This window comes from Labeo rohita, unplaced genomic scaffold (assembly GCF_022985175.1).
Source record: "Labeo rohita strain BAU-BD-2019 unplaced genomic scaffold, IGBB_LRoh.1.0 scaffold_49, whole genome shotgun sequence".
Classification (NCBI taxonomy): domain Eukaryota; kingdom Metazoa; phylum Chordata; class Actinopteri; order Cypriniformes; family Cyprinidae; genus Labeo; species Labeo rohita.
Window position 1 is genome coordinate 636110 of NW_026129410.1, and position 27881 is coordinate 663990.

A 27881-nucleotide genomic window follows, 5' to 3' on the forward strand; every position below is an offset into this window, starting at 1 on the left:
ATAATGGTTGCTTAAAAATTTTGGTTTTCTCCTTTGGTGATTCTGCTTATTAACATCAGGTGTCTTCAATAATGATCAATCATCACTTTGTTAATCACCTAATTATCTCATTAACTGTGTATGGTACATCTGATGGTTCTACATAGAACCATTTGACAAAGGTGCCATATAGCACTAAAAGTGGTTCCCCTATGATTACGAGTCAAAGAACCACTTTTAGTGCTATATAGCACCATTTGTTTTTAGAGTGTAAGTATAAACTGTTTCTATACACATTTGTATGCATCTCCTCATCACTCCATGACAGTTAATGTGCATGTAGTCTACTAGGAACTGTTTTTACATTTTTACTAGTCCTGTCAAGGGGTTTAACAATTATTTAAATGGAGTTCCTCACTTCTCATCATTTCATAATCCATATCTGAAGGTAGAGGACTATCTGTTTTAGAATATGCCATTTTATTGGACCATAGTCCAGTCTGTAAACATTTGTCACAGAAAAAAAAAAGCCATTGTGAGACTTCATGTTTAAATGCTCGTTCAGTGGCATCACAAACAAAGGAGAAGACAGTAACTTTAAACCGAGTACCATTCCTTACAATGCATACCTTAATGCAGAACCACTTTCAATTCTGCAGTGAAAGCTCTCAAATACTCCAAGACAAAGTTTGGTTTACTATTGCCACATAACAAACCAGCAGTGACTAAAATATGTGGTTTTAGGTGTAAGAGTGACATATTTTCATACTTTGGTCTAGATTCTTTTGGATAGTTATGTTTGGCCATTGGGTTTGTGTTGTTTAGCAGATTTGGCAACCCTGCAGCTGGGGATTGAAGCGCGGGCACACAAAGCCACTTGTCAGTATGATAGTACAATTTCACTTATCTTCATATTAGTCTATTTAATATCAAGCCTACTGTGTTGTTTATGCCTTTTAAACTGTAATGTGTTGGTAAGTTTAAGCAGGCATGTACACTTAAAGCTGCATGGAAATGTACTATTTACACACTATGATATGGAAAAATCTCTATTTGACATTTTACATTCTTGAGAGAAATCATCATATTGTCCAGTTCTGCCTAACAAAGTTTGAACTGAGTTTAGCAACCCATGCTTGGTCACAATAACTGATCAGACCATTTTATTTTTTCTAATTGCATTTTGAAATTTGGCATATTACTTTTTCATAAACGCATCATTCACACTGCGGTCACACAGAAATTGCACTACTGAAGACCCCATTTTACCACTTTTGTTCTACTAGAGAGAAATAAATATAAACTGTAGGCCAAACTCAAAAAAGCAGTGGGAACTATAAAAGAAAAATTTAGAGGTGGCGGAAGGGGTGTTTCACCCAGTGTGCCATACAAGCTAGAACTGCTGCTAACTGCTGTGATTTGAGTTGCAGCCTTTGCTTTTTTCAGCTCTTCCTCCTATCAGTTCACACATACACCCTATATCTCTTGTTGCTTTTGGAAGAGGGCCTTCTCTCTCGGCTGCTGTCTCAACTGTAACTTCCTTATATTCAGCAGCTCTTCCTGATCAGGCCGCACATACAAGTATGGAGCCCATCTCTTTTGCTGCTGTTGAAAGTAGGCCTTCTCTCTCAGGGCAAGGTCAGGTTCAAGTCCTCGCGTAAACTGCAGCCAAAATTCTGGTAACACATCACTCTGTAACAGGGACGACTCCCTCACTGTCAATGAGGAATGCAGAACCACCGGACACCAGATCCTCTCTGGCAGCAAGGAACTTGGGGTTGCCGGTGACCTGATCCTCTGCAGCAGTGAGGGAACTGGGGCCACATATGACAGGATCCTCTGCAGTAATCAAGAATTTGGAGCCCCAGGTAATGGACTCCTCTGCTCCAGGCTTCAGGTTCACCCGTGACAGAAACCTCTGTAGCAGTGAGGAATTCGGGGTCACCGGTGATCGTGTCTCCTGCAGTGGAGAGATTTTCAGGGCCACTGGTAAGAGGTTCCTGTGTAGTCATCCTCAAAACAGCCTCGACTTCAAGGTGACCATTGACAGGTTCCTCCAGTGATGAATCTTAACTTCTGTCATTGTGGATTTCTCGATCTAAAGAGGAAAATATGAATTTTTAGATTGTTTTATTCAAACAATGAATTAAATATTGCATAACCATATTATTGGTCCTCATATTACTGCAATTAAACTTGCTTTCAATTATGACATGATTTTGCGGGCACTGACGTCCACTTTTTCATTTGTCATTTTGTTACATTTGTCAGTAACATTTAAACAGTGTAAACTAAATATTTAAACTTTTAAAAATGTACCTCAAGATTTCAGTTCCACAGAGTTGCGGAGTGTGAATATTAATTAATTAGGTCATCCAAACGTTGATTGAAATTTAATATTGTGTGAGAAAGGATGTTGACATCTTCTGTAAAATATATTTAAATTATGTATTTAAAAAAAAAAACTTCTGCTGGTTTTGATTGCTTGTGTTGTCCTTGTTTGTAAGTCACTTGTAAGTCTTCTAAATGACAATTGTAAGTCTGCTAAATGACTAAATGTAAATGTAAATCTCCTGTGTCACAACTGAGAATTATGTAGTAAAATATTCTCATAAAATTGACAGGTTACTTACCATCAGTACTACCCAGACTGAGTTGGTCTTCTTGACTTTGCTTTCTCTTTGAAGAAGGGCAGTTAGACCCAGTGTGGTAAATAATACTATTTCGTAATGGTTAAGTAATGTACGCTGCAAGAATAAGGCTCTAGTAATTACACCTAGTGAGAAACACTAGAATGAGCAACTAACTGCAAGTGATGGAGACTGAGAAAAGGTAGCGGCATTATATCTGTGACCTCACATTCCGAATATTACATTGATGCTTGGTGATTAGTCTGTTTTGTGCTGTGCGTGGGGCTTCTGAGAACCGCTTCAACTGCTGTTTTGCTTTGTTGTGCTGTTTAGTGAATCAGTGCGTTGTTATAAATTGGTGCTGAATGAAGTTAAAGGTAAGGATGGTCTAATATTAGCATGTCTTGTCCCATTAATTGTGTTTGCAGTGTAACTGCAATTTTTTTTGTGATTGAATACATCGTTATTCGTTATTGTTATTATCTGTGATTGCTGGATTAGGCTAATTGAAACCAGGCTTGTGCACAATTCAGATTGAATTTCAAATTGAATTGAATCTCACATACAATTACATTAATTTTGTAATTTAATAGCATAATTTCATTACACATAACTAGTCACTCCCTGCATACATTTTGTTCCAACATATAGATAATGATCAAATTCTTGAAATAATTACTCCCTCAATGTTTGATTAGTTTTGTTCAAAATGTTATTTTCATTTCAAAGTAATCAAATAAAGTTAATGTAATCTGTACAAGTAGTTCAAACTAATATCATTTATAGAACATGTAATGAAATCATATCTGACATATATTGTAAAGCTTCATTGTTAAACACTTCACTTATGTATATGAATTTCTTTGAATTTGTATTAAATTGCAATTCTGCTTCCCTTAATTCAAATTCGAATTGTAATTCTACATCCTGTTTTTGACATCAATTCAAATTCAATTCAAATTCAAGAATTTAATTGGAATTTAGGAGTCATTCTCAATTCAATTCTGAATTGGGCACAAGCCTGATTGAAACAATGCACAGACACTCACAGACATCCATTTTCAGTCATTTCAAAGACTAATTTATTTACATAACTGCACAGTAAATCATTTAAATTCGCCTGATAACACTGCTCTATGTTATTAGGCTGTGATATTAATGTTATCAGAGACTTGCTAGAGAAGCACATGATAAGGAATCTACTGAGCCCTGGTAGGGACATGGTGGTGGGGAAAAAAATCAGGGTGGGTCAAGATTTTTCCATTCCCTCCCAAAACCAATTAAGTTCAGACAACCAGAGGTCACCTTACCATTTTACATTACACAGACTGTTGCACCACACCCCGGACTACATTTCCCATCATCCATTGCGCTGATGACACACACACAGCTGCAACCAATCAGACACATTATATAAGCCTTAGACTTCCTTCTCTTATCGCCCAATATTGTTGAGCGTTTAGCACTCACCTGGTGTTAGCCACAATTACAGAGCCCTTCCCTAATTTCCATGTCAAGTTATTTCTCGTGTTCTGGTTTTGTCACTCTGTCTTGTCTTTACCCTAGCATTGTTGTCTTGGATTCTTGCCCGTCGTGGATTTAACCCTTTGCCTTGTCGTTTCGGACTCTGTTCGCCCCTCGTATAAACACTAGCCTGTTTATTTGGAATACCCATATACCTCGCCCCTTGGATTACGTTCACTGCTGACTGACCCTCACCTGTTTAACGGACTACTCTTATGTCTTGTCCTCACATACTCGTTTTCCACTGTTTGACCCTGCCTGTATTTGGCCATGTCTTTGTTTAATAAAGCTATGCATTTGGATCTGACCGTTTCCCGTCTCTCTTGATGTTAATTATTCACTATTATGATTATTCAAATAAAATCTAAACATTTTAAAGATTATTAGATTAAACGCACAGACAGACTGATGAAAACTGCCAAGTACAAATTTAACATTGGTCTATCTGCTGTTCCTTTCATAAAGAAAGCAAAGTCCATCAAGAAAGGCAGCAGAGATTTCAATAACCGCACCATCAACCTCACGAGAAGTGTCAGAACCTGTCACAGAGGTACGTTTTGATGAGTATTCAAATAAAATGTATGCAACACATTTAAGATTAAAGACAGACAGATAGATAAATAGATAGATAGAGAAACAGAAATAGACAGACAGATAAATAAATAGACAGATAGACAGACAGACAGATATAGATAGATAGACAGATATAGATAGATAGACAGAGAGATATAGATAGACAGATAGATAAATAGATAGATAGATAGGCAGACAGATATAGAGATAGATAGACAGACAGATAAACAGACAGATATAGATAGATAGACAGACAGATAGATAAACAGATATAGATAGACACACTGTAACAAATACTGGCAAAAATGCTTGTGTGAATGGATAAATGCATAAATGAAATGGACCTGTTGTTCATCTAACAACCTATTAAACAACCTATTGTCAAACTAACCTGAACACTGCACAAATTGTCTGCCCTTGTTTAAGTGATTTCATACAGACTGTGTGTTTGTGAATAATATGATAATGGTGTGTCAGTGAGAGTTTCACTCTGTAATCTGTATAATGAATTACTGTACAAGTTTAATATCTTTTTATTTACCAAAGGTGTTTAGAAACATGGTGGTTTATCTGCCAACGTTGAGCAATATTGTTGGCTGACAGCTAGCTAACTTCTGTTTGTAAGTTAAGGTTAACAACACATTACTGGATCCTCGTGTATCTAATCTGTATGAATTGGCATGAAGTTCTTTTTTAGGTGTTCATTCTTAATTATAATAAAAAAGTACATTTATAGCTAAAATATGACGCCTATAATGTTTTTCTCCCACAACATGTGTTTATTTACACATGTAAATATAGTTGATTCCATAATTTATAAAGCGAGTTATGTCTCTTAAAAGTGTATTATTATTTGAGAATCTCTCTCTCTCACACACAATGAGACTTTTAAGATCAAGTGACTTTTGTAACAGAATTAAAACAATACAGGAAAACCCAAATGTGACACGAACAAAAGTAAAATGCAATTCACATTTCGATACAAAATTCAAATTCAAGATAAGTGATTCATTTTACACTGAAGACATTAGCTGTTCATTTCTATAGTTTATAGTTTAGTTTTATTTGTAAAATCAGAATATTAATAAAACATGTATGCCTCATTTCTGAAAATACATTATGCTATTTATATGAGTATATACAGTATATATTATAGTACAATGTTTATACTGTAAAATGGGCCTTTAAAGAAGAAGCATGTGATTATTTTGGAGCTTTCCAAGCTCAACACAAACAAAGATGTAATTGTAAAGTTGTAAATTGTAAATTGGAGTCATAAAAAGTCATAAAATGTCATAAATTTAATAATAAGGATTTTAGGTCATAAAAAGTCATAAAAACGTCCGGATTTTCCATATAAGGTCCTAACTTACATTTAGCCAGGTCATAAATTACATTTAGCCACGTCTTAAATTGATATGATTTTTCATTCATTGGTTCAACCGTCGCCTTCCCGCTGTTGGCAGCGGCATTCATTCGTTCGCCGCTTGTAGTTCTTTCTGAGGAATCTGTGTGGTAACACAGCGTTCCAGAACTACAAGGTCCATGTCACGTGGCAGTACAGCAAACAGACTTGTGGGAATGAAAAAAAAAAACTCGCACGAATTTCCAACTCTCAAACGTCGCCTACTGTTCGTCTCCTCAGCTCGTCACTGTAAGTCGTTGCTTAGTTTAACGTTAACTGTTTAGTTTAATTATATAAAAAATGGGAAAGTGTACATTTAACGAGCTATGGCTCCAAGACGGTGCTTTTAGTTTTCGGCTTAAGCCCGTCGTAAACAATCGGCATCAAGCCTATTGCACACTGTGTAAGAAGGCATTGGAGCAATGTTCCCAGACTCTGACATATCAAAGAACTTTATGTGCGGGAAAGATAAGACCTCATACATCACCCGGTTTGGCTTGGCAGAATTTATTAAAAAAGACCTCGTCTCCAAAGTCTTGGGGCCTTACGTTCTCATGTTTGATGAAAGCTTTAATCACACAAGCAAGAAGAAACAGCTGGACATACATGTTCGGTTCTGGGATGATGACAAGGTGCATTCCCGGTACCTGGGATCACACTTCATTGGCCATGCCACGGCCCAGGATTTGCTAAAGCATTTTAAAGTAAGTAATTAAAGTTTAATCTTTAAACAAATATGATTTCTAATTCTGCATGTAGGGCTGGGCGATATGGCAAAAAAAAAAAAATCTAGATTTTTTCATAAAGTTTGACCGATTTCGATTCACGATTTCGATTTTTTTAATGTGTCACTAGTCAACTTAAAACATTACAAAAACATGACTGAAGTAACATTCTCTTTGTATGTAACTTGATAAAAACATCTGGTTAAGGAACATTGTATTTTTAATGGCCATGCCATACATAAATTGGTCAAATAAAAAATGGTGTAAATAAATGTAAATGTAAAATCCAGCAGCTCAGCGCTCATTGACAGTTCCCGTTTAAGACTCATTTATATAAACATCCACACGTTTTGATTTTAAAGCTTGCCATTGAATAAATAACACAAATTAATTAATTTGTGTAATAAAAGTGCTCACAAATCAATCACTTACCAATCACTGCCGCTCCCATACACTTCATGCGATAGTGAATTGAAAGTGAAAGTTAAAAAAGTCGAAATCGAACGCGATTTTAAAACTCAACATATTGATATAGGAACACTGATGCCTGAAAATACAACATAATTACCGATCTATATTTGTGAGAGAATGTAAAAGCATTACAATATATTTGCAATAAATGCAATATTAAAATAAATAAATATAAAACTAGTGGCGCTATGGTGAGCTATTTTTAGAAAAGGCTCGCGGGCGACTCATGGGGTCCTTGCGGGTGACCTGTGTTAGTGACCTTTGATGTTGCCTATTACTTTCCATCATAGAGTGCTCTACTCTCACAAGTGAACAGTTAATTAGGTGCGCCATCATGTGGTCAGACAATATTGCCTCTTAATTATTCTGCCATTGGTGCAGTTACAATGTATCTAATATTTTTTATAAAAAATCGCGATACCTCGATTTAAGAAAAAATTACAATTAAAATCGTCTGAAAACGTAAATTTGAATTAATCGAAAGAATCGCCCAGCCCTAGCTGCATGTAATATTTTAAATAATTTAATCTGCTAACCTACGACTATAAATAGCCCAAAACATGTGTTAGATCCATTCATTCAAACCAATTTGCAGAGTAGGGAAAACGCAATATCATGTAATGGGCTCTACTCTGCCCCACTCTAGCCATACTGTTTTGAGAAAATAGAAAAATAACTAACTTAGCCCAATGTAATCTAAATTGTTTAATTTGTTTCATCAACTGCACGGCATGGGTGTATGGTGATACTTACTTGAACTTGAACTAGAAAAGTGTATGTGCATGTGTGTGTTATTAATTAAGTGGTATATTTATACATTTATCCTCTTCTTTTTATTGTTTTCCCTCAAGGAGTGTGTGGATCAGCTGAATCTCAGCAGGCTGGTCTCCGTATCAATGGATGGGCCCAATGTAAATTTTAAGTTCGTTGAGCTTCTCCAATCCGACTTAAATGAAATGTATGGGGGTGCTCAGCTGGTGCTTCATACACCGCACAATGCATTCAAGACAGGTTTCTCCATGTGGCAGATGGAAAAGCTGTTAAGATCAATGCATACATTCTTCAACAATGCTCCAGCGAGGAGGGAAGACTATGTGGAGGTCACAAAGTCATCAGTGTTCCCGCTAGCATTCTGTGGGCATTGATGGTTGGAGAACCTGCCTGTGGTAGAGAGAGCTCTGGAGGTATGGCCTTCACTTCAGCTGTATGTGGATGCGGTGAAAAGAAAAGAGCTGCCAAACCCTGGTACACTGTAAAAACGAATCTATAGAATTTACCCAATAAATGTGAGGTAACAATTTGCATCGATTTTGGTGGGGTAGATTTAATCCCATATATTGAGTATAAACTATCTGAAGTAAAAAGCTATTAAATACTTGCATAAATTGGGTAACAATACCTCACATTTATGTATATATTCAACAGCTACTTACTCACTAAAATTAGGTAAAAATTATCCCTTCAAATCAAAGTTAATTAATATCAGTTAATAACAATTACTTATTCAGAGAAGGTAAAATGTACCCCCCACAATAAAGACATTCAGATGGTTCATCAGATCAATGTTTTTAATCCAAAAAATCCTATGAAACACTCAAAATATAGTGCAGCACAACAGCTTTGCACAACATTTCAAGTAATGAACCTGTTTTATAACTCACTGATCTATCAAATGTTGTTTCAATAATGTTGGATAATAAAACATATCCCTGTTTTAGGACATCCAGATCAGAGTGGAAAAGAGAAGTGAGGAGAGAAGGGAGCAGAGAACAGAAAATGAAAGGAGAAGTGAGGAGATCAGAGCAGTGCTGGATGTCCAATCACATTAAGATTTTCTTGTATCTAAACTCTTAGACTAAACTCTTTGTGTCTCTTCAGATTTACACAACAGTGACTGACCAAATCTGTGCTCCAGGTACATTCATATAACAAATAACCGAACAGCCTTGTTTACATGCAGCAATGATGCACCAAATTATCAAAAAAACACAGAAGTGCTAAATAAAGTACAACAGCTTCACACAACAATGAACGAATTGACTTGTTTTGTAACTCACTAAGATAACAGTTTCAAATGTTGTTTCTGGATAATTGGCTGCTGCAAACAACACATGCCACTTATTCTATTTTAAAAATCAAAAGCACACACAAACTCCACATGGTTGTTTCTGTGCATGTACAGTATCAAATATCTGGATAAAGAAAACAGAACACCAACATTCTTTAGTTTTTGAGCTTGATCTCACTCTCAAAGATAGGATGAGAATAAAAGAAACAAACAAATGGGGAGGGAAAGAGGGTAGAAGGAGAGATCAAAATTCTTCAGGCCACTTTCTATTGGTATTCCTTTTCTGTCAATCTGGGGGAAATCACAGAGCAATGGAGTGGGCTGAGAGAGAGTGGATGGATCTGTGTCTGTGTGTGGAGCAAATAAGAGAAAAGAAGAAAAATATAAAACTACGCTCCATTACAACTCCATTAAAAGTATGTCCAGACAAAAGATCCTCCTCGAACAAGAGGGGAAATGTGTGTCTACTGCATGAGCTTATTTTTGAGGCTGTGGACCTTTTTCAGTAGTTTTGCCCCATCAATTTCCAAAAAAAGTTTTTGAAAAGCTTCAAACGTGTTCTTCAGCTCCTTTGGATATTCAATGTTGATTGCATAAATGAGTCCCATCAGCATTATGCATGCCTTTGTTCGGCTTCCACATCCTTCCATCACTTGGTTTCCCTCGATCACAATAGACAAATCTGATGAATCCTCCTCAGCCATGACATTGTGCTTCACAATCACCTTCATCGTTTTGTCTGTGTAGTCCACACATTCCTATATGTTAAAAAGAAACAAACAAAAAGCATACACATTTTTATTTTATTTAAGATGCTGTTTCAATATATTTTAGTTTATCTAAAAGGAGAGCAGAGGGGGAGTAGAAGGCAAAAGGAGAAGGTGGATACGAGAGGAGAGGAGAGGAGAGGAGAGGAGAGGAGAGGAGAGGAGGATCCCTTGAGTTAATCAAAAATCTGTTATCAATATGACATACCTGGCAGTCATGGAAAAGATCTTCTTGTCTTTCACCGAGGTAGTTAATGAGGCAGCAGACAACAGCATCTCTTTTTTTCTCAATGTTCTGTGTCTGTAGGGAGATACAATTTAGTGATAAGACTGTTAGCGGAGTGGGGAGTGATTTACATATACTAAGACCGAATTCCAGCCCTGCAACAGACTGGCGACCTGTCCAGAGTGAACCCTGCCCCTTCGCCTGATAAATGCTGGGTTGGCTCAAAAATCTTGTGACCCGAATGGACAAAGCAGTAAAGAAAATAAATGGATAAGACCGAATTCACACATTGATGTTAAAAGGTAGTTTAAGTTGGTAAGGAGCTCAACTTTGCACACAACAAAGCAATTGTTTACAAATTACTTTACTTTTAATTCACTCATATCAATAATTACATATTTGTGAAAAAATAAAATAACATACGTCATTTAAAGTGTCCAGCAGAGGAGGCATCTTGCAACCAGCTGCTCCTCCTTTGGCACGCATTAGCCGCAAAAGACCTGGTGTGTACTCATCAAGCTTCCGCATGAATGTCTCCTCCAAGGAAACTGTTGTGATGCATCTAAACTCCTCCTTGATCTAGGAAGTAAAAGGACCAAAAATTACATTTTAAATTAAAGAACAGCTCTCATAGTAATCACATGAATGTATCCTAGTGGGACGAAAAAATTACAAGACATTCTCACCTGAGCCTCAGTGAATAATGCTGGCCACCTTTCTTTAAACACACCCACAGAGGGGCTGAGGCTGACCACTTCAACTCTTCGGCTAGAGAAGGTTTTATTCATTTTATCTGCAATTATCTTTGCATTGTTTTTCTTTGTAATTTCACAAATTAATTCAAGCCTCTCTTTCTCCAGAGTCTCTTGGCTTTCACCAGTAGGGTGCGGAGGGAGGTAATTAACCTCTGCTTTTTTGGGCTTTTTTATATTTTTCGAAGGCACTACATCACCTGGATGCTTCCTTTTTAAGGTGTTGATTTCAATTTCCGGTTAAGAATATTTTCGAGATCTTAGCTTGACACGGTAATTGTGCATCTTGTTTTTTATGCGCTGCTGCCAGCCATATAAGCCTGCAAATGATCCCGGCTCCCTAAGACACGGAAACTTAGAAACCAAGGCTTCAGCCACTGAGAGGATTTGCTCATTGGTTGGGTAAGCAGTGTAAGAAAAAATTACTTTTGCAAGCTCTTGCATTATTGCTGATTTAACACTGGCATCCATGAAGTGTCTTCCAGTGGCATCATATGAGTTGTTTGCCTCTGCGAGGATGAGTTCTATGTCTCGGGAAAACTCCGGTACTTGGAATGGCACTGGCCATGCAGCAGAGCGACATGAATCAGGGAGAATAATGGTGTCACTGGAACTTGACGATGCATAGTTTGACACCTCTGAGGATGCATCATGATCTGCAGGGCAGATGTCCGTTTCAGTAGTACTTGCAGGATAGGTGCTCACTGAACTCAATGTAGATGATTCAAGTACTGGGTGTAGGTCAAGGGTTATCGTCGGCTCTTTTAGGATCACTTTAACAGTGGCCTTGTCATACAAGTCAGCAGTTTAGGTGACACTGAAAAACTCATTGTCAAAGTGTTTGTCTTGGTATAGTAGTCCAATTTCCCCATGCAATTGAAAAGTTTCAGTAACTATGGAAACAAGATCTTCCACTGTATTTGGAATTCCTGTTGGAAGTTTTAGCTTTTGAATGTTGTGTTCTTCTAAAATGACTCTTAAATGGACCGCCATTGTTGTTTGGTGTGTGTTTCCTCAGCCGTAGAGACAGAGAAAGAAAAGAAATTGAGACAGGTTATTAATAGTTGATGAGCTTACTTGCATAGGTTTGCTTCAATATTCTTCTGCCAAAGCAATAAACAGATATTTAGTTCAGTGGAAATTTCAATAAATAATCTTTGATTGTCATTATTATTTTAAGAAGAGGTAGATGAGGAAAGGAGGAGAAGAAAGGAGAGTAAGTATGCATCACATTTTCACTTGAAAAGTGCACACATATTTGATTTGACAACATAAATAAAATCAACCCATTACACTTACTCTGATGTGCAAATGAAGTGTTTAAGGGTCACCATACGGCCATCTGCTGTATTGTATGCAGCCAAGGGGTATGTTTCTTTTAATTCAGAATGTTTAAGGATTTCTGTCTCTCCTGTTGGCTCTACTTTGAAACTCCTCAGGTGTTCACAATACCAACCACTAAGCAATTTCAGAACAAAGACAGGAGTTTCACGCACAATGATTATTTGCTGGATTTCTCCAAAGTCAGGTAGGCCTCCTGTTGAGCCAAACGGCAGCATCATGCCAATATTATAGTCTGTGCCTAAAATGGTTGCTTTATTTGTCATGTTCACAAACTCTTCCCCAGGGAACTTCCTTGCGAAGGACTCCTTAATGCCATCTTTAAGAACATCAACTGCCACAAGAGTCCTCTGGGACACTGACAGTGCTGGCCTTTGGTCGTTGCAATTGTTGGTATGATACGCAATCATTGATTGGTGTTTTCTTGCCATTGTCATGAGAATGTTTCTAAAACACCCAGTCTGCCTCACAATCCTTTTAAAGAATCGATGTTTGGCTTCAAACCGCATAGTCCAGAAATGTACCAGTGGCCCGTAAACAGTTGTAAGCCATGGATAATGCTCGAGAAAGTGGAGTTTTGGTCGAACTTTCTCCTCTGGGAACACTTCAAAATATCTGTAACGGTGTTCTGAGATCTTACTTTGCATGTATCCTATTGTCTCATCTGTGTGGAGAGGAGCCATGACAAGCTCCACAACATCTTTAAGGGTCATCAAAACCTCCCAAGCAGGCTCATCTTCTGGGACTTTGTCACCAATCATGAGTGGCATCATTCTTAACAAACACCAGTTTTCTTGTGTGTTACCTCCTACGGTTTTTCGTAAGTTGAAATTCGGGGCAATGGGTTGTGGACAGTTTCTTTTGTCACTCCATTTGTAAGGAAAGCAACGTATGGAATGGTTGAGCTCCTGAAGAGAGATTTCTTTCTGATTAACACATCAAGACAGAGTGATATTTCCACAGGTACAATTTATTCGAGCAAATCATGCAAAGCATCAGGGGGATAACCTGATATAGCATGAAAGTTACTGAGTCTGTCTGAGATGGGACACTGTCTTTTAACTCCGCAGTGGTGACCTTCTGCTGGATCAGACAGTGCTGCTTTGACATGCATGGCATAGTTGGACTTAGTCCGTGGAGGAAACAGTCCTTCTCCTACTTCATGCTCCTGGATCTGTGACCGTTCTCCAATGCAAAAGCGACAGAAATGTGAAGCTGAAAAGCTCTCAACAAAGCCACCTATTGAGTGAGCACCAAGATTGTCAGCGACTACAGCAAGTACAGTGACCTTGACCACTTTGCCCAGACTCGAAACAAAAATACCTTCATCTTCAAAGGACTTCAAATCTCTGAGCAGTGGGTCCAAAACCTTTGCATAGCCATACTGGTTGACATAATTTGCCTTGCACAAAATGGTTAAGTAAATGGAAGTCAGTGTAGATCCCAATGTGGCATGTATGTCTGCGAACACCCAGTACACTGCTGTGACTTTGTGCTTCTTGCGGGATGTTCCCAGAGGGTTGCATATCTCAAAGTCATCTATATATAATATGAGTGGGAGTTTAAGTTCATCCTCACATAAAAAGCTGTTTTCTCTTAGTAAAGATCCATCATTAAACGATCTGTATCCAGAAGAGGCATCAGATGGCTTTTTGTTTTGTAATATTGTGTTTTGAATGTGGCTGTTGTTCACAAGTTGAGATAATAATGGGAGGATTGGTATATACTGAAATGATTTTTTCTGTGTACTATCAAGTATGTACTCAACTGGTTCAATCGATGAGAGATGCTCCTTACTAAATTGCTCTGTCCTGAACTTACTGCTGAAAGGCCCATCCACTCGTAAAGCAGCACAGACAGGGCTTAGCTGGCAAAGGTCTTTGACCAGTTCTGATATCACTGAGTCTTCAAATGTACAGCCATGTTTTCTCAAAGTACTCAGAATGATCTCTTTAAGGACGGGACCAGATGCAGACGCTGTAAGGAAATGAAATTCCTCTACTAGTTCATTAATGCATGAATTGGAGACATTAAAAATGTTCTCCATTTTCAGGAGGAGCAACCCCACTCTTTTAGTAATAATTTTGTTTAAGTCCTCATCCTCCTCAAGGACTAAGCCACAGTCGTTTTCATCCTCAACAAAATCACTTTCTTCATCCGGGTTGTTTTGGTGTTGATAAAGAACATTAGTCTTGAAATCTTCCAACAAATGTGGGTTATGTTTTCTACTCTTGTGGCTGTGGAATGTTGTATATTTGTTGGTCTTATAATCACAACCCTCAAAAACACATGGCACAGTTTCAAACTTTTTTAGATGGCCACCAAGATGTTCAAAAAAATGCCTCTCATTGTCAAAAGAGCATGAATTACAGACAATGCATGTAAACGAAATGATGTTTCCTGGCTGGGTTGACTGAGAATGATGCCTTGACAAATGTGTCCTTAATGCACCCCATGTCTTGACTGTGCAAGGACAATCTGCATAGAGGCAGGGTATGGAGTGGACTCGACCTAAATGCTCATGTATTAGTCTGCTGTGTTTCAGCAGGTCCAATTTTTTTGATGTTGTGAATTTGCACAACTTGCATTTCCAGTTCATTTTCCCATAACTGAGGACTTTAGTTAAGGTAACTATACCTTTAAGGACAATGTGATTTATTTTATTTGGAAAACTTGCATACCTGTACAGGATACACTTGTGGTGGGGACGTGGGTGGATGTGTCAACACTAGAACTGGTAACAGTGGTCTATCAGTGAGTCTCTGCTTGTGGAGGACAGACAAGAGGAACTGAAGAGAGGGCAAATAGTGAGTGTCCACATACACAGACTCTGCCTGCAACAGAAATAAAAACAAAAATTACACAAAACAAATTATCAGACAAGTACCTGGGTTAGATTTTGTACAGATGATTTTAGGTTAAACAAACTAACGCCGAATACAAGTGAAGTGTAATATTGCATAATTAAAAAATATATATACAGCACTCCTATGTAAATAGCTTACCTTCACTTCTGCTGTTCGATGGCAGCCAGAGAGAGGATCCAGCGTCGCCCACACACACTCAAAAACGCGGGCTGACGCATGCGCAATTTAAAGCAAAAAACCTCACGGTTTGGGGGTATATTTTACTGCATTTTTCTATGTGATGGTTCTTACTGTTGACGAATGGATAGCATATGTAGAATTTACCCATTACTTTAGAATTTGTTGGCTGGCTGCAATAATCATGTAAATTTTATATGGTTTCCACAGATTATATTTACCACTCTCTAAAATCACTTTTTTCAGTGTACAGGCTCATATGATACAATAGAGGCCGCTCAAAAGGATCCCCTGATCTTGGCAAAGTTGCATTTTTTCGCAACCATCGCCGTACCTTTGAGCCCTTCCTGAAGAGGTACCAGATGGATGAGCCAGTGATGCCATTCCTTCCAAGACTTGGCTGAGTTGATGAAGGTAATTTAAAATTAACTTGTGTGCTTGTCTGGCTCCTCAGCTATTATGATGTATTAAATATGTGTATGAGTACGATGTATTATGTACACTGTGTTTAATGGATGAAATACTTCAACCTTGTTAAAATTTTGACATTGTTGCATGAAAAACGGATATAGGGCACTTAAATTTTTCTTCTGACAGAGTGTACTGAGGCGGTTTGTGACACGAGAAGTCCTGCAGGACATTACAAAACTACAGCTCACCAAGCTGGACTTCGGCCTTGGTGCAGAGAAAGCCCTGAAAGCACGGTGGTCAATTTTGTTGAAGTAATATTATAAATTATGGTCAGGATACTAGAAGCAAGAATCATTGTTTGTACATTCTACTTATTTGTGTTTTTATTGTACATCCCTCTTCAGGACACTAAAATATCAGATCTCAAGGTCCTTGAGTTTAGAAGGGACTGCATGCAGGGGCTGGCTAATATAGTCAGAAAAATGCAGGAGAAGAGCCCACTCAAATAGTCCACAGTTAGGCAGATGGCCTGTCTGGACCCCTCTAACATGTTCAGAGACCCAGACAGGTGCAAGGAACAAATGAAATGTCTGGTGCAGACCTTTCTACAGGCTAAGCAGCTGACAGGAGGTGTATCTGTTGGTAGGAGTAGTTCTGGAAGGGGCTTTGACCGAAGTTAGAGTACCATGCTAAATTATACTCTGAGTGTTTATTAGACTGTGTTTACAGCATTATAACTGTGCCATCTTGCATGCATTTGCACCATTTATATACATTTTCTCTTATATTTTCTCCTATAACTTTTTTTAGGGCATTCTTAGCGTGGCTCTCTAGCTTTTGTCATTTCCTTTTGTCCTGCACCTGTTCTGTGTGAAGTTGCTCATGATTTAGGATTATTTTATATAGGGTTTTCCTTGCTTACAGTATAAAGTGTTTTTAGGAAGCACATAAACCTAAGAAGTGTAACACATTTGATAAAATAAATGTAAAAATCTGAAGGTAGCTTAATCTCAAATGGAAAAGTATCCTGAACACAGTAATAAACAAAACAATATGGATAAGCGATTAGGCAGGTGTTACAGATTAAATCATTTTCTGGTCATTAGTTTTAAATTGTATTTATCTGAGTTTAGTGGAGTTTGTATGCCCTCTGAAATCTTAGGGAAAACCCGGAATTTAAACCATAATAACCAAATGTTATGTTGTTGTAGTCTTTATAGAGGTTAAAGTAAATATGTATTAATACAATTCTAATTTATTCCCTTTGTAAGTTTATTTTTATTTTATTTTTTTAGGGGATGTCATTCTACAACAATTTGAGGCTCTCCTGACTCTTGAGTGTAGGACTGAAGAGTTTCTCTCCTTCCAGCCGATGATAAAACGGCTGGACACCTTCTTGTGCGGCTGGTTAAGCCGTGCCTATCCAGTGGCTTGGGCATTTTGTCAGAAGCTGCTCCTCCTTTCCCATGGCCAAGCTTCAGCTGAAAGGGGGTTCTCTGTGAACAAGGAAGTTGAGACTGACAACATGCAGAAAGAGACAATAGTTGCACATAGACTTGTGTGTGATTATGTACATTTGCATGGTGGGGTGACCAAAGTTCCCCTCACAAAAGAACTGCTGGTATCAGTGGGTGCAGCCAGGTCGAGGTACCGCATTTTCCTTGATCAGCAGCGTGCAAGAAAGGAGAGTGATGCACAGACACAGAAAAGAAAGCTGGCAGAGGAGTATTTGACCGACCTTAAACGAAAGAAATCCACTGTTCAAGAGGTTTCCACCTGTCTAGCCAGAGAGGCCGACATGCTAGCAGAGGAAGCAGAGGGCAAATCGGGGTCAAAGATGGCCCAGCTCCTTTCAAAATCAAACGCTCTCAGGCGGGCAAGCAGGGAAAAACTGGCTGAGCTGAAAAAGGTTGAGGAGGAAATCGCAATTAAAGGGGACGAACTGAGAAAAATGTAGACACTGACTGAATGACTGACTTTTAGTCAAAGTAATGCCGTAAAATAATTGTTACAATTTACAATGCTACAATGTTACAATTTACAATGTTCCAGTTTACAATTGCAAGTTTTGTTCCTGTGTTCTTGACACTAAAAAAAAATGTAACCTTTAAATAATAAAACCTTTTATTTTCATAATTTGTGTAGGTCATAAATTTAAATCATAATGGTCATAAAAAGGTCATAAAAAGTCATAAATTTGACTGGCTAAGCCCTGCAGAAACCCTGTTGTTACTCTCACGTAACTGTAAGAAATAAGTCACATGGCTCTCTCAAGTTCTCTCCCAAGTGGTTTCATTGTTGCATTAAGTCTAATTATGATTCAGTCAAAAATATATATATATATTGCCATATTGGTATAAATGTACATACAACACACATGTGCACTTACACGCATATATGTATGCATATATAGATAACGCACACATACATACAAACATACATACATATCCAAATCAATGGGTTTAAAAAACATTTTAAATGCAAGAACACATTCTGTGAGAATGCCCCATTAAGCACAAACAATGCTTTGGGTTTTGCACATTATCTAACGCATTTATACAGATGTTTGGTTTTTCCTGGGAAAGTATACTGCATCTGATTATGCAAACACATGTGGATGTTACAGACTAGAATAGCTTCCAAGATAGCAACGTAGTGTCGGCCCAGATCCAGCCCACATCTGCCACATGTGATATGATGATCCGGCCCACATGTAGAGTGGAATGATGGCACTTGGGTGGAATGCTCCTGTCTGCCAGATTTGGGCCACAAGCAGGCCATAGCAATGCCACATGTCAGCCTAACCCAAAGAAATAAATGACACTGGACCGTATCTTCACACGGCCACAGAATCTTCATATATTATTTGTAGAGTCATCTCAGCTTGTCTAAGCTTGTTAATAAACAAAATCACTGAGGGAAAGAAGAGAACACAAAAAAAGAGATAAACAGAAACTCAAGAGCTACAACTGACTGCAGCCACAGCCTTCGATGAAATCAACTGAAGATACAAGGCATTAAATCTCTGAAGATCTCAGCAGAGGAGAATTAAACAACTCCAAAAACAGCATCACCAGCTTCACTTATTACTGACCGGATTCACTTAATTTCTGTTAAAGATCTACAAAAGGTCTTTTGAGAACCATATAGTGATTTGTGTTCTCACTAGTTGAGCTCTTAACTCTTACTACAATTAGTTTGTCTTCACTGAGTGCTCTGATGGTGTGTATATCAAGACGTTTACAGTGATTCTGATTATATTTCTTCCAAAAAGTTAAGGTCCATATAAATGCCTTTTTACTTAATATTTGTTAAAACTGTAGCTGTATTTAGCTGTTTCCCACCCTTTTTTCTGTCACAAGTGTTTGTGCTAGGCTGATTAGACATCTGCATTTTTTGGGGATAATCTCACTTTTTGGTGTTCTGTCTCAGACTGGAGCTGTCCCCGGAAATGTCCCTGTTTTATAATGAGTTCGCATTTAAAATAATCCACAAATGCATTGCAAAAAAAACAGACCGACATCCAGCAGCCTGCTGGTTATCAGAGCAATCGTGTAGTGATTTTTTTTCTCCAGCAGAGGGTGTTGACAGCTATGCTGACTCTACTTGGTCATGTGCCATAGCAAGCAGGCAATCTGTGAACCATAGACATTGGCTCTGGCTTCAGCCAATTGTTATTGGCTTATGTTTCAAAATAAAACTTTATGAACTTAACATTGTTTCTATTTGTTTTAAAATAAAGCTGAATATGCTACATAAATAAATATGCTTAGTAAGAGCAGAGCCCAAAGCTTGTGACCAGTGGTGTTCAGACTGGAGTTAGAACCTCCGCTTAATGATATAAACAGGAATCCCCCACAGCGCAGCACAGGGGAAAGGTTTTATCTATCGCTTTGTTTTAAGAAACGGGGGCATCCCGGGACTTGAAATTCGCAGGGTAGGAGGGAGTAGTGATGCTGGGTTTAACTAAAAATGTCCCATTGTCTGGTGAGGTCCAGCTGGGGAGTTACGGAACGGCCCGGCAATCTTATATTGCATCATTTTATTAACTGTCTACCATGCTATTCAGTGCCAATCCCACCGTGCAGTCAATTTCACTGGTTAAGGTTAGAGTCAGGTGTGGTGTAGGAAATCAACACTGTGATTGACACAACCAGTAAAACCTTTAGAATCAGCTGTGGGGTTTGCACATGCATGTCATGTGCCTGTCTGTCAGTGGGAAGAAACCACGCCTTATTTTGGAGTTCCCACCCCGTTTTGGAGATCTTCAGACTGCAGTTATACCCTTCTCAATAGGATGCTGACATATTGTGCTGATTTGGGACCAGAGTCTGTGCAGTAGAGAGCAAAGTAGAGCCGAGTCCTGCCCACACTCCCGCAGAGACGAATGCAAGCACACGCCCCTAATTAGCCTGACTGCTCCCATTTTTGTCTGCTTATTGCTGTACCGGAGGCTTTGTTAAAATAAGGTACATAAAACCACAATCTCTTTTTGAAGATCCTGAAAGTCAGTTGGTGCCTCAGTTTACTCAGAGAATCTGTCAATCTCATCTGTCAGTAATCAGACTGCCATTTTTATAGCATCACATAACGAAAAAACCAAACTTATTTAAAAACACTTGAACTTACATCAGTGTGATAAAAACTACATAAAATGACAAAAGCCATCTTTGGAAAACAGTTATTTGAAGTGAAATTAAATTATTTAGTTTGCTTCATGTCCCATTAGATTACATGAAGAGCAGCCACCTGGGGGCGATCAAAACGATTTGGCTTCACTTTTCAAGACTTGTGCGGCACACTTGCTGTGAACAGTCTGAGGGGATGCCGTCAGTTGTGGAGACTAAGAATGTTCCAGTCATTACAATCACTAAAAATTGTAATCACATTATCTCATGTCTCCTGATCCAGCTCCTAAATTACTAGTAGAGTCTCATCCTAACACAGAAGGAACTCATTTTTGTGTAAGGTGAACACAATCTGAAAATGAACATTAAAATACCTATAAAAAAAATATTATATGTGGATAGACGTTCAAAGCATCAGTGACAGCTGAAATTCTCCCACCTCTTTGAAGCTGAACTGTTCACATTTTCTCCGGTTCTGTTTTCTACAATGCCAGAGTCTGTGGTTGTGATTACGCACACCTCTCCTTTCTAAATTTCAGTAGGCTCTGGGGTCTGTTCTTTGTATGTGGATTACTCAATTAGCTGGATTTTATAAGTTAATTTGACATGATTGTTAGGTTCTTCAAAGCTCATCCTGGAGTTGCTGTCATAGCAGCAGGTCTGTTAGTTCAAACAGCAGCTCATTCCATATAACAGGATTAGATCATTTTAAAGTGAAGGTGATAGCGAAAGTCTCCCCCAGCCAACTGCTACTTTCTTACAAGAGTACCTTATTAAGCCAGGAAAAATCATTTTAAAAAGTCTTCATTTTAAAATGATTTTGAAAATGGTTAAAATGTTTTGTAAATCTACTGTATAACAACAGACATGACCAGTGTTGCTCATTGCGACAATATTTGTGAAAGAATATGATCTCATAATTTTATTGCAGTCATACACACATACAATTTGTCTGAGTCTTGCATTCATTTGATGAGCGGGAGGCCTTTGATGCGTCGCAGGAAATGCAGACTATCTTCTCAAACCTTAAAATATTTTTATGATGCTCAATTCATTTAAACACAGTCAGTTATGTGTTAAGGTGGATCTTATGGATTAAGAAACGTTTATTAATGCTGTCACATATAACAAATCCACTTCAAAATTAAATGAATTGTATATTACAGTACTCTTGACATCATAAAATGCAAAGCCTACAAACAAATTCAGTTCAGTCATTACATTTCTGTCCTACCACCAGCCAATCACTGCATTGCTATATCATGGTTTAGAGTATTGATCTGCTCTTTCCCATGAACATGTCAACACACAGTAATATCAGACAACTTAATCCAGGTATTTTAATCAAATCTACTAACTTGTTTGAAGAACCAAATTACCCTGAGATCAGTTATCACAATTAAAAGATCTGGCATCTGTCAAATCATCTCAGCTGTTTTAAGCGAGGTGTGAAGAACAGACCCCCTGGTCAACTTTTGGTGGGTTGTCATTGTGTCACATCCACGATGGTGAGGAGAACCACAGCGTCAGCCGTCTTACTGGCATTGTCCTTCTGAGTTGCCTGTTTTTACAAGGAAGCCCCGTTTAGAAAATATATACAAACAAAGCACTAAAATCTCTTCAGATTCATGAGATCTGTGTATTGGTTTTTGTGAATATCTTCAAAAACTTCTGATACCTGTATGAAAACAACAATCTGCTCTGTTTCCTCTCTGTCTAGTGCTGTTGTCACAGAGATGACCCCATTGTTTTGGTCAATTTCAAAGCTGTTCTGATATTCATTTGGAACGACTGGAACAAAAATGTCAATATATGCTTTATTATCAGAAACTTCATTCAGATTATGAGAACATTTCTTTATTATTTATTGTTTAGATTATAGGATGTATGTTATAAGTGTGTTGTAAATCTTCTGTTAATGGTACCTGTTGTTATGCTGTAAACTACAGGCTTGTTGATGCCCCTGTTGTCATCCTGAACTTTTATGGCCTCAGGAGTGACATCTGAAACGTGTCCTATCTGTGCATGGACAGAAAAAAGGGCTTTATTTGTGTGCTCACACATGCATTTAAAGCATCAATCTTGACGTTATTTACCTTATTTTTCTCAATGGATGCCTTGTAAAGTGAGTGATCAAAATAAGGGTAATCTTCAACTGTTATTGTAACTGTTGCTGTGTCACTGAGTCCTTCTATATCCTGCAAGAAAACAAAAGCACTTAAAATGTTAACTTATCTATTGGTTTAGTAGAACATTGTAATTTATCTCAACTATAGATTAAACTTTACCCAACCACTAAATGTACTTTTATTATAATCTTTTCATGACATAAAAATAAGTAAAGAAATAAATTAATAATAAAAAAATAAATAAAGGAATACTCATACCCAACTTTAGAATAAATCTTAAAATGATAGTTTTAGTCCAATAATCAAGATCAAGACAGCTGTTCCTGGTCCTAATCTACTTGTATGGCATGGCTTTGACATTCTGCTAAACATTTCTTTTTGTGTCCCACGTGTAAGCACATGATCACAGAATTTTCAGTTTGGGATGAGCTATGCTTTATAGAGCAGTACAATGATGTATAGTAATGAAAGTAAAATGCATGCAGGACTGGTAGGATGTAAGAGAATTTGTTTTTACTTTAGCTTCCACATTGAAGTTGTACTGTTGAGCATTGTTGTAGTTCAAAGGTTTAGCCAACTTGATGTTACACGCATTCATTTGTACGTCATAACTCACTTCAAATTCATCTGGAGGCTGTTAACAGAGTGGAAGTGGTGAATTAAAACAGGGACATGCATAAATTCATAGATACAAACTGAGCTTACACAATATTATTTCATTTTCTTTTGTTTCCTTAAAAATGAGATGCATGCATCAATTCTGTAAACTTAAGATTAGACATTCAGTGTTTCAATAGATTTGAATAGATTTATTGGTATTAAATCTGGTCTGATGAATTAAAACCCAGATAACAAGCAACCATTGAATCAATGTTAAAAGTAGTCAATTTGTCAATGTTAATGACACTAAATTAAAATAACTTTTGTACCCACTATTAATGTTGAAAAAATGTTGAAATTTAAACAAACCACCATTATTGTGATCAGTGTTTCGTTGGGCTCTTGACTCTTTTGTAAGTTAGTACTAGATTTTCTGTCTTTTGTAACAATGTGTTAAAAACGCAGTGGCTGAGACAATGAAAATTTAAATCCACTGGTTTCAGATGACAGTGTTTCTAATTATTGTGAGGTTATATAAATAATTGCTAATAAGTGTGTTGGTTTTTTTAAAGGGGTCATATAATACGATTTCACATTTTTAACTTTTGTTAGTGTGTAATGTAGCTGTGTGCTCATAAACAAAATCTGCAAAGTTGCGAAGCTCAAAGTTCAATGCAAATGGAGAAATTGTCTTTTACAGAATTAGCATAGCATCGCCTACAGAGAATGGCTGGTAAGAGACTACAACAAAATATTTCGGGTTAATGACATCATACACCAAGATAACCCCGCAAAGCAGTGTAAAATAAAGGTAAAATATTTGAAAAATAATGTGATTTTTAAAAAACGAAGCATGAAGACATGTTGCTTTGCACCCCATAAACACAATCAAGCCTTCGAAAAATCCATTAGACCACCCCTTTAAAAATGTGTGCTACTAGAATGTGAGATTGAAGCAGAGGTACAGCTACCATACTTCAATGAATTAAAAAAAAAATTTTAAATTAATTGTCACCATTGTTGAGGTTTGTATGATGACTGTTCATGTCTAAATCTTTCTGTGCATTACCATAGATTTTTCTGCATTTGTGATACAGAACATTTACATTAGTAATGAAAGATCACCAATATTGTTTAGAATTATTTCTCAACTTTGTTGCAGCTTGACACTCATAACAAAAAGTAATCCACTCCATTTTAAAACATCTTGTTTTTCATAAGTGTGTACACTGAAACACTATTGTAGCACAGAAAGAGAATTAACTTAACGGCAAGAGTCAAGAGCCCAACTAAAGCATTCACTTTACAACATAGTGTTGTATCCGAGTCCAGTGTCGAGTCTTAGTTTTTAATCAGTTCAGCAGAGGTGAGACTTTCAAAGGGTTAATGAAATAAAATTTAATGAGATAATTAAGTGACTAATTAAATGATGATTGTGCATTAGTGATGAACACCTGCTGTTATTGAGAATTAGAGAGGATCAGATGTTGGTTTTATTGGTTAAAATTATGGCACCATCAAAGAGATCAGTGTTCGTTTTAATTGGGCTCTTGACCCTTTCCCTAAATCAAAATAATTTGTAGTGTTGTTTCACAACAAATATTTGTGCGTTGTTGAACTGAACCTTGAGATAGCAGATGAGCTTATACTTTGTCTGTAACTCATAAATGAACATTTTGAAGTGGTCTCTGCAAAAACTGAACAAAAAGTCCTATTATGATACTTAAACAGTGAACTTCAAAACTTCACATGATCCTCAACTGAGGAGACAATCATTTTTCATACGTTGCATTGATGCGAGTTTTTACTATGGTGTTACCCAGCATGCATTGCAGCATTAAGCATTTTGTTGATTGTAACCATTGTTGAGATTTATATGCTGGTTCTTGATGTCTGTGTGTGTCAAAACAGTACTGGAGTTAAATTTTTATGCCTTACATAGATTTAAAATGCATCCATAATATTATTAATAATAATTATTAGAGCAACAATTTATATACATTTTGTAGTTTTACAGGGCTGATTATGCAAAACTTAAACAACAAAAACAAAATCAAATGATTATAACCATGCTAGCTCATGATGACTATCTCATCATATGAAAATAGTTAACAGCTGGTCATTGAAGTGCACTGATCTCTCTGCTTTATAAAACCACATACATTGCTACAGAGAAAAATGTAACAAGAAGTCAAGGGTCAAGAGCCCAACTAAACACTGATCCACATGATGGTGACATAATTTTAACCAATAAAACCTCAAACATCTGACTCTATGTAATTCTCAGTAACAGCAGGTGCACGTCACTAATGCACAATCTTCATTTAATTAGTCAATTATTTCATTAATTTTTATTTCATTCACTTTTTGAAAGTCCCACCTCTGCTCAACTGATTAAAAACTAGGACTCGACACTGGACTTGGATACAACACTACTGATCACAATAATAGTAGTTTGTTTCAACGTTTTTTTCAACATTAACTGAGGGTGCAAACGTGACATTAATTCAATGCCATTAACACTGACAAATCAGCTATTTTTAACATTGATTCAATGGTTTTCACCTGCTCTCTTGCTATCTGGGGGAGTCTTATGAGAGAGTGACCAGATGATCAGGACATAAAAGTGCAATGGTATTATTTTTTTTTTTTTCCTTTCATTTTCAGGATGCTATAGGGCTATAAGGCTGCACGGGAACTTATTATCAACATCAAAGTCCAGAGTTCCTATACATGTCAAGAGCGCTGGGCTTTTAACATAGTCAGATCAGATGGAGGATGCAGTTTCACTCATTTAGTGTATGTAGAACTTTCGCATTGATCATTAATGCAGTTTTGTGGAAGCCTATTGCGTAAATCAAATATATAAGAACCATTCATGACTCACCAGTATAGAATATGTAATTCTTTTGTTGTCCATATACACATCTGCATCTCTAGCCGTGACACTGAGCACATTTGAACCCACAGCCATTGCCTGGAATGAAATACATTGTTTACTAAGAGATGCGAGGGTCCTTAGAAACCAAACACTCTACAGCTGAAAATGTGAGATTATACACACCTCTGACACTGTGGCGCTGTATGATTTGCTCTGGAAGATTGGAGAGTTGTCATTGACATCCAGAACGTATAGTGACCGGGCGTTTTTTGCCTGAAATGGAAAATGAAGACTTTATAATCAAAGTTTATTTGCTGAATCTTTATTTCTATAATATGTTTTCTTATTTAATGATTTTTATGATGTTTTAAATAAACATACCCCTCTTACGCAGGAGACAAAATAATACAAAGCATCTGCAGACTAGAGGACATAAAACATACAAAGAGACATACTATATGAAAAAATGCAATACAATCTATCTATTGGAACTGGATCAGTGAGGGTAGAACAAACCTGCTTTATTTCCTCAGCATCCAACGGTTTGATGGTCCGTACAACAGCGACTGAGTCTCCATCAGAGTAAACCAGCTCCACAAATTTCATAGAAACGGAACTCATATATGGCTCCAGAACCAGACGAACATCTGGGCTGATATTAGTGATAACCTCTATGACTCCTGTAAGCCAGATCAAATATACATTTAAATACATATTCTAATGCACAAACATTGTTTTTGCATTGCAACTGTGATGCTCCTTAAAAACCAAGGTCCATTTAAGTTCTTTCAGCTAAATATTAACAACATATTAAAATGAATGAAAACATCATTTTATATGAATCTTATAATAAAAATATATTATATTATATATGTGGGCATACCTTCATATCCCTCCTCGATACTCCCTAGATTGGTATTACTTCCACTTACACAATTTACCTCTGTAGAACCTGGAACAGCTAAAATATTTGTAGATTCAAGATGTCTTTAAAGATCTCTTGTAACACACACTATGTTAGATGTATAAACATCTTAAAGACATCTATAGATGTCTATTTGACATCTAATAGGAAATCCAATATATATACGTCTTGCAGAGACAGATGTAAATGCAGACGTCAAATAGACGTCTCTGAGATTATATAATGAAATCATTATATAATGAAACACAAATCAGACAAATTAAGCATTGCTTGTAAAAACTGGTCTGAAATACTAAACTTTTGCTGAAATGCTAGTGGCATGGCTCAGCTGCCAATCTCAAATCTTTCCTTCAATTGTTTGTTGCCTCAGCAGCAAATCAGAGTTACTGAAACCTGACATAATCAAAACTAAAACCTTAAGAGCATTTTAAGATTTTTGAAATGTAAAGAACATTTTCAGAAATTTGACTTACCTAAAGAACTCCTTACAGTGTGCATGCAGACAAGCTAAAAAAAATAAAACGTAGAATAAGCCCATCTTTTCCATAATTCACACTCAGTGCAGGTTGTACTGTGAAGTCTGGCAGTGAAGAGAATGGCTACCCTTGCAATATATATCTCTCTGAGCTGTAATTAATTGTTTGTCATAAACAGTTATGGCTTACTGTAAGCAGGTATCAAAGGTGCTTCAAAGATAACCAATCTTGCCAATAATGCAAGATTGACAGGACATGGGACGGACTGACTGGAAAGAGTTTCAAGTTATTTGACATTTTGAACGTTTATAACTGAACTTTACTTA

At 37.2% G+C, this 27881-nt stretch overlaps 1 protein-coding gene across 1 annotated transcript; it reads right to left on the reverse strand.

Annotated features, from left to right (window-relative positions):
- Positions 1-21752: 21752 nt before the first annotated feature.
- LOC127160885 (cadherin-11) lies at positions 21753-27675 on the reverse strand. The gene is made up of 11 exons (XM_051103530.1): positions 27553-27675; positions 27038-27106; positions 26671-26834; positions 26536-26577; positions 26338-26427; positions 26161-26250; positions 23191-23307; positions 22641-22742; positions 22470-22563; positions 22223-22335; positions 21753-22105 (listed from the first exon to the last, which is right to left on the reverse strand). Exons 1-11 carry the CDS (start codon positions 27575-27577, stop codon positions 22031-22033), a joined length of 981 nt encoding a protein of 326 aa, XP_050959487.1. The 5' UTR covers positions 27578-27675; the 3' UTR covers positions 21753-22030.
- Positions 27676-27881: the final 206 nt, after the last annotated feature.

Bases quoted from the DNA above. Each gene is read 5' to 3' on its own strand.
- LOC127160885 (XM_051103530.1), bottom strand. From the start codon at position 27,577: ATGCACACTGTAAGGAGTTCTTTAG. The intron at 26,578-26,670 runs GTTTGTTCTACC...TATGTCCTCTAG, and splicing joins ATGCTGAGGAAATAAAGCAG to TCTGCAGATGCTTTGTATTA. The intron at 22,106-22,222 runs GTATCAGAAGTT...TTGTAAAAACAG, and splicing joins AGATTGTTGTTTTCATACAG to GCAACTCAGAAGGACAATGC.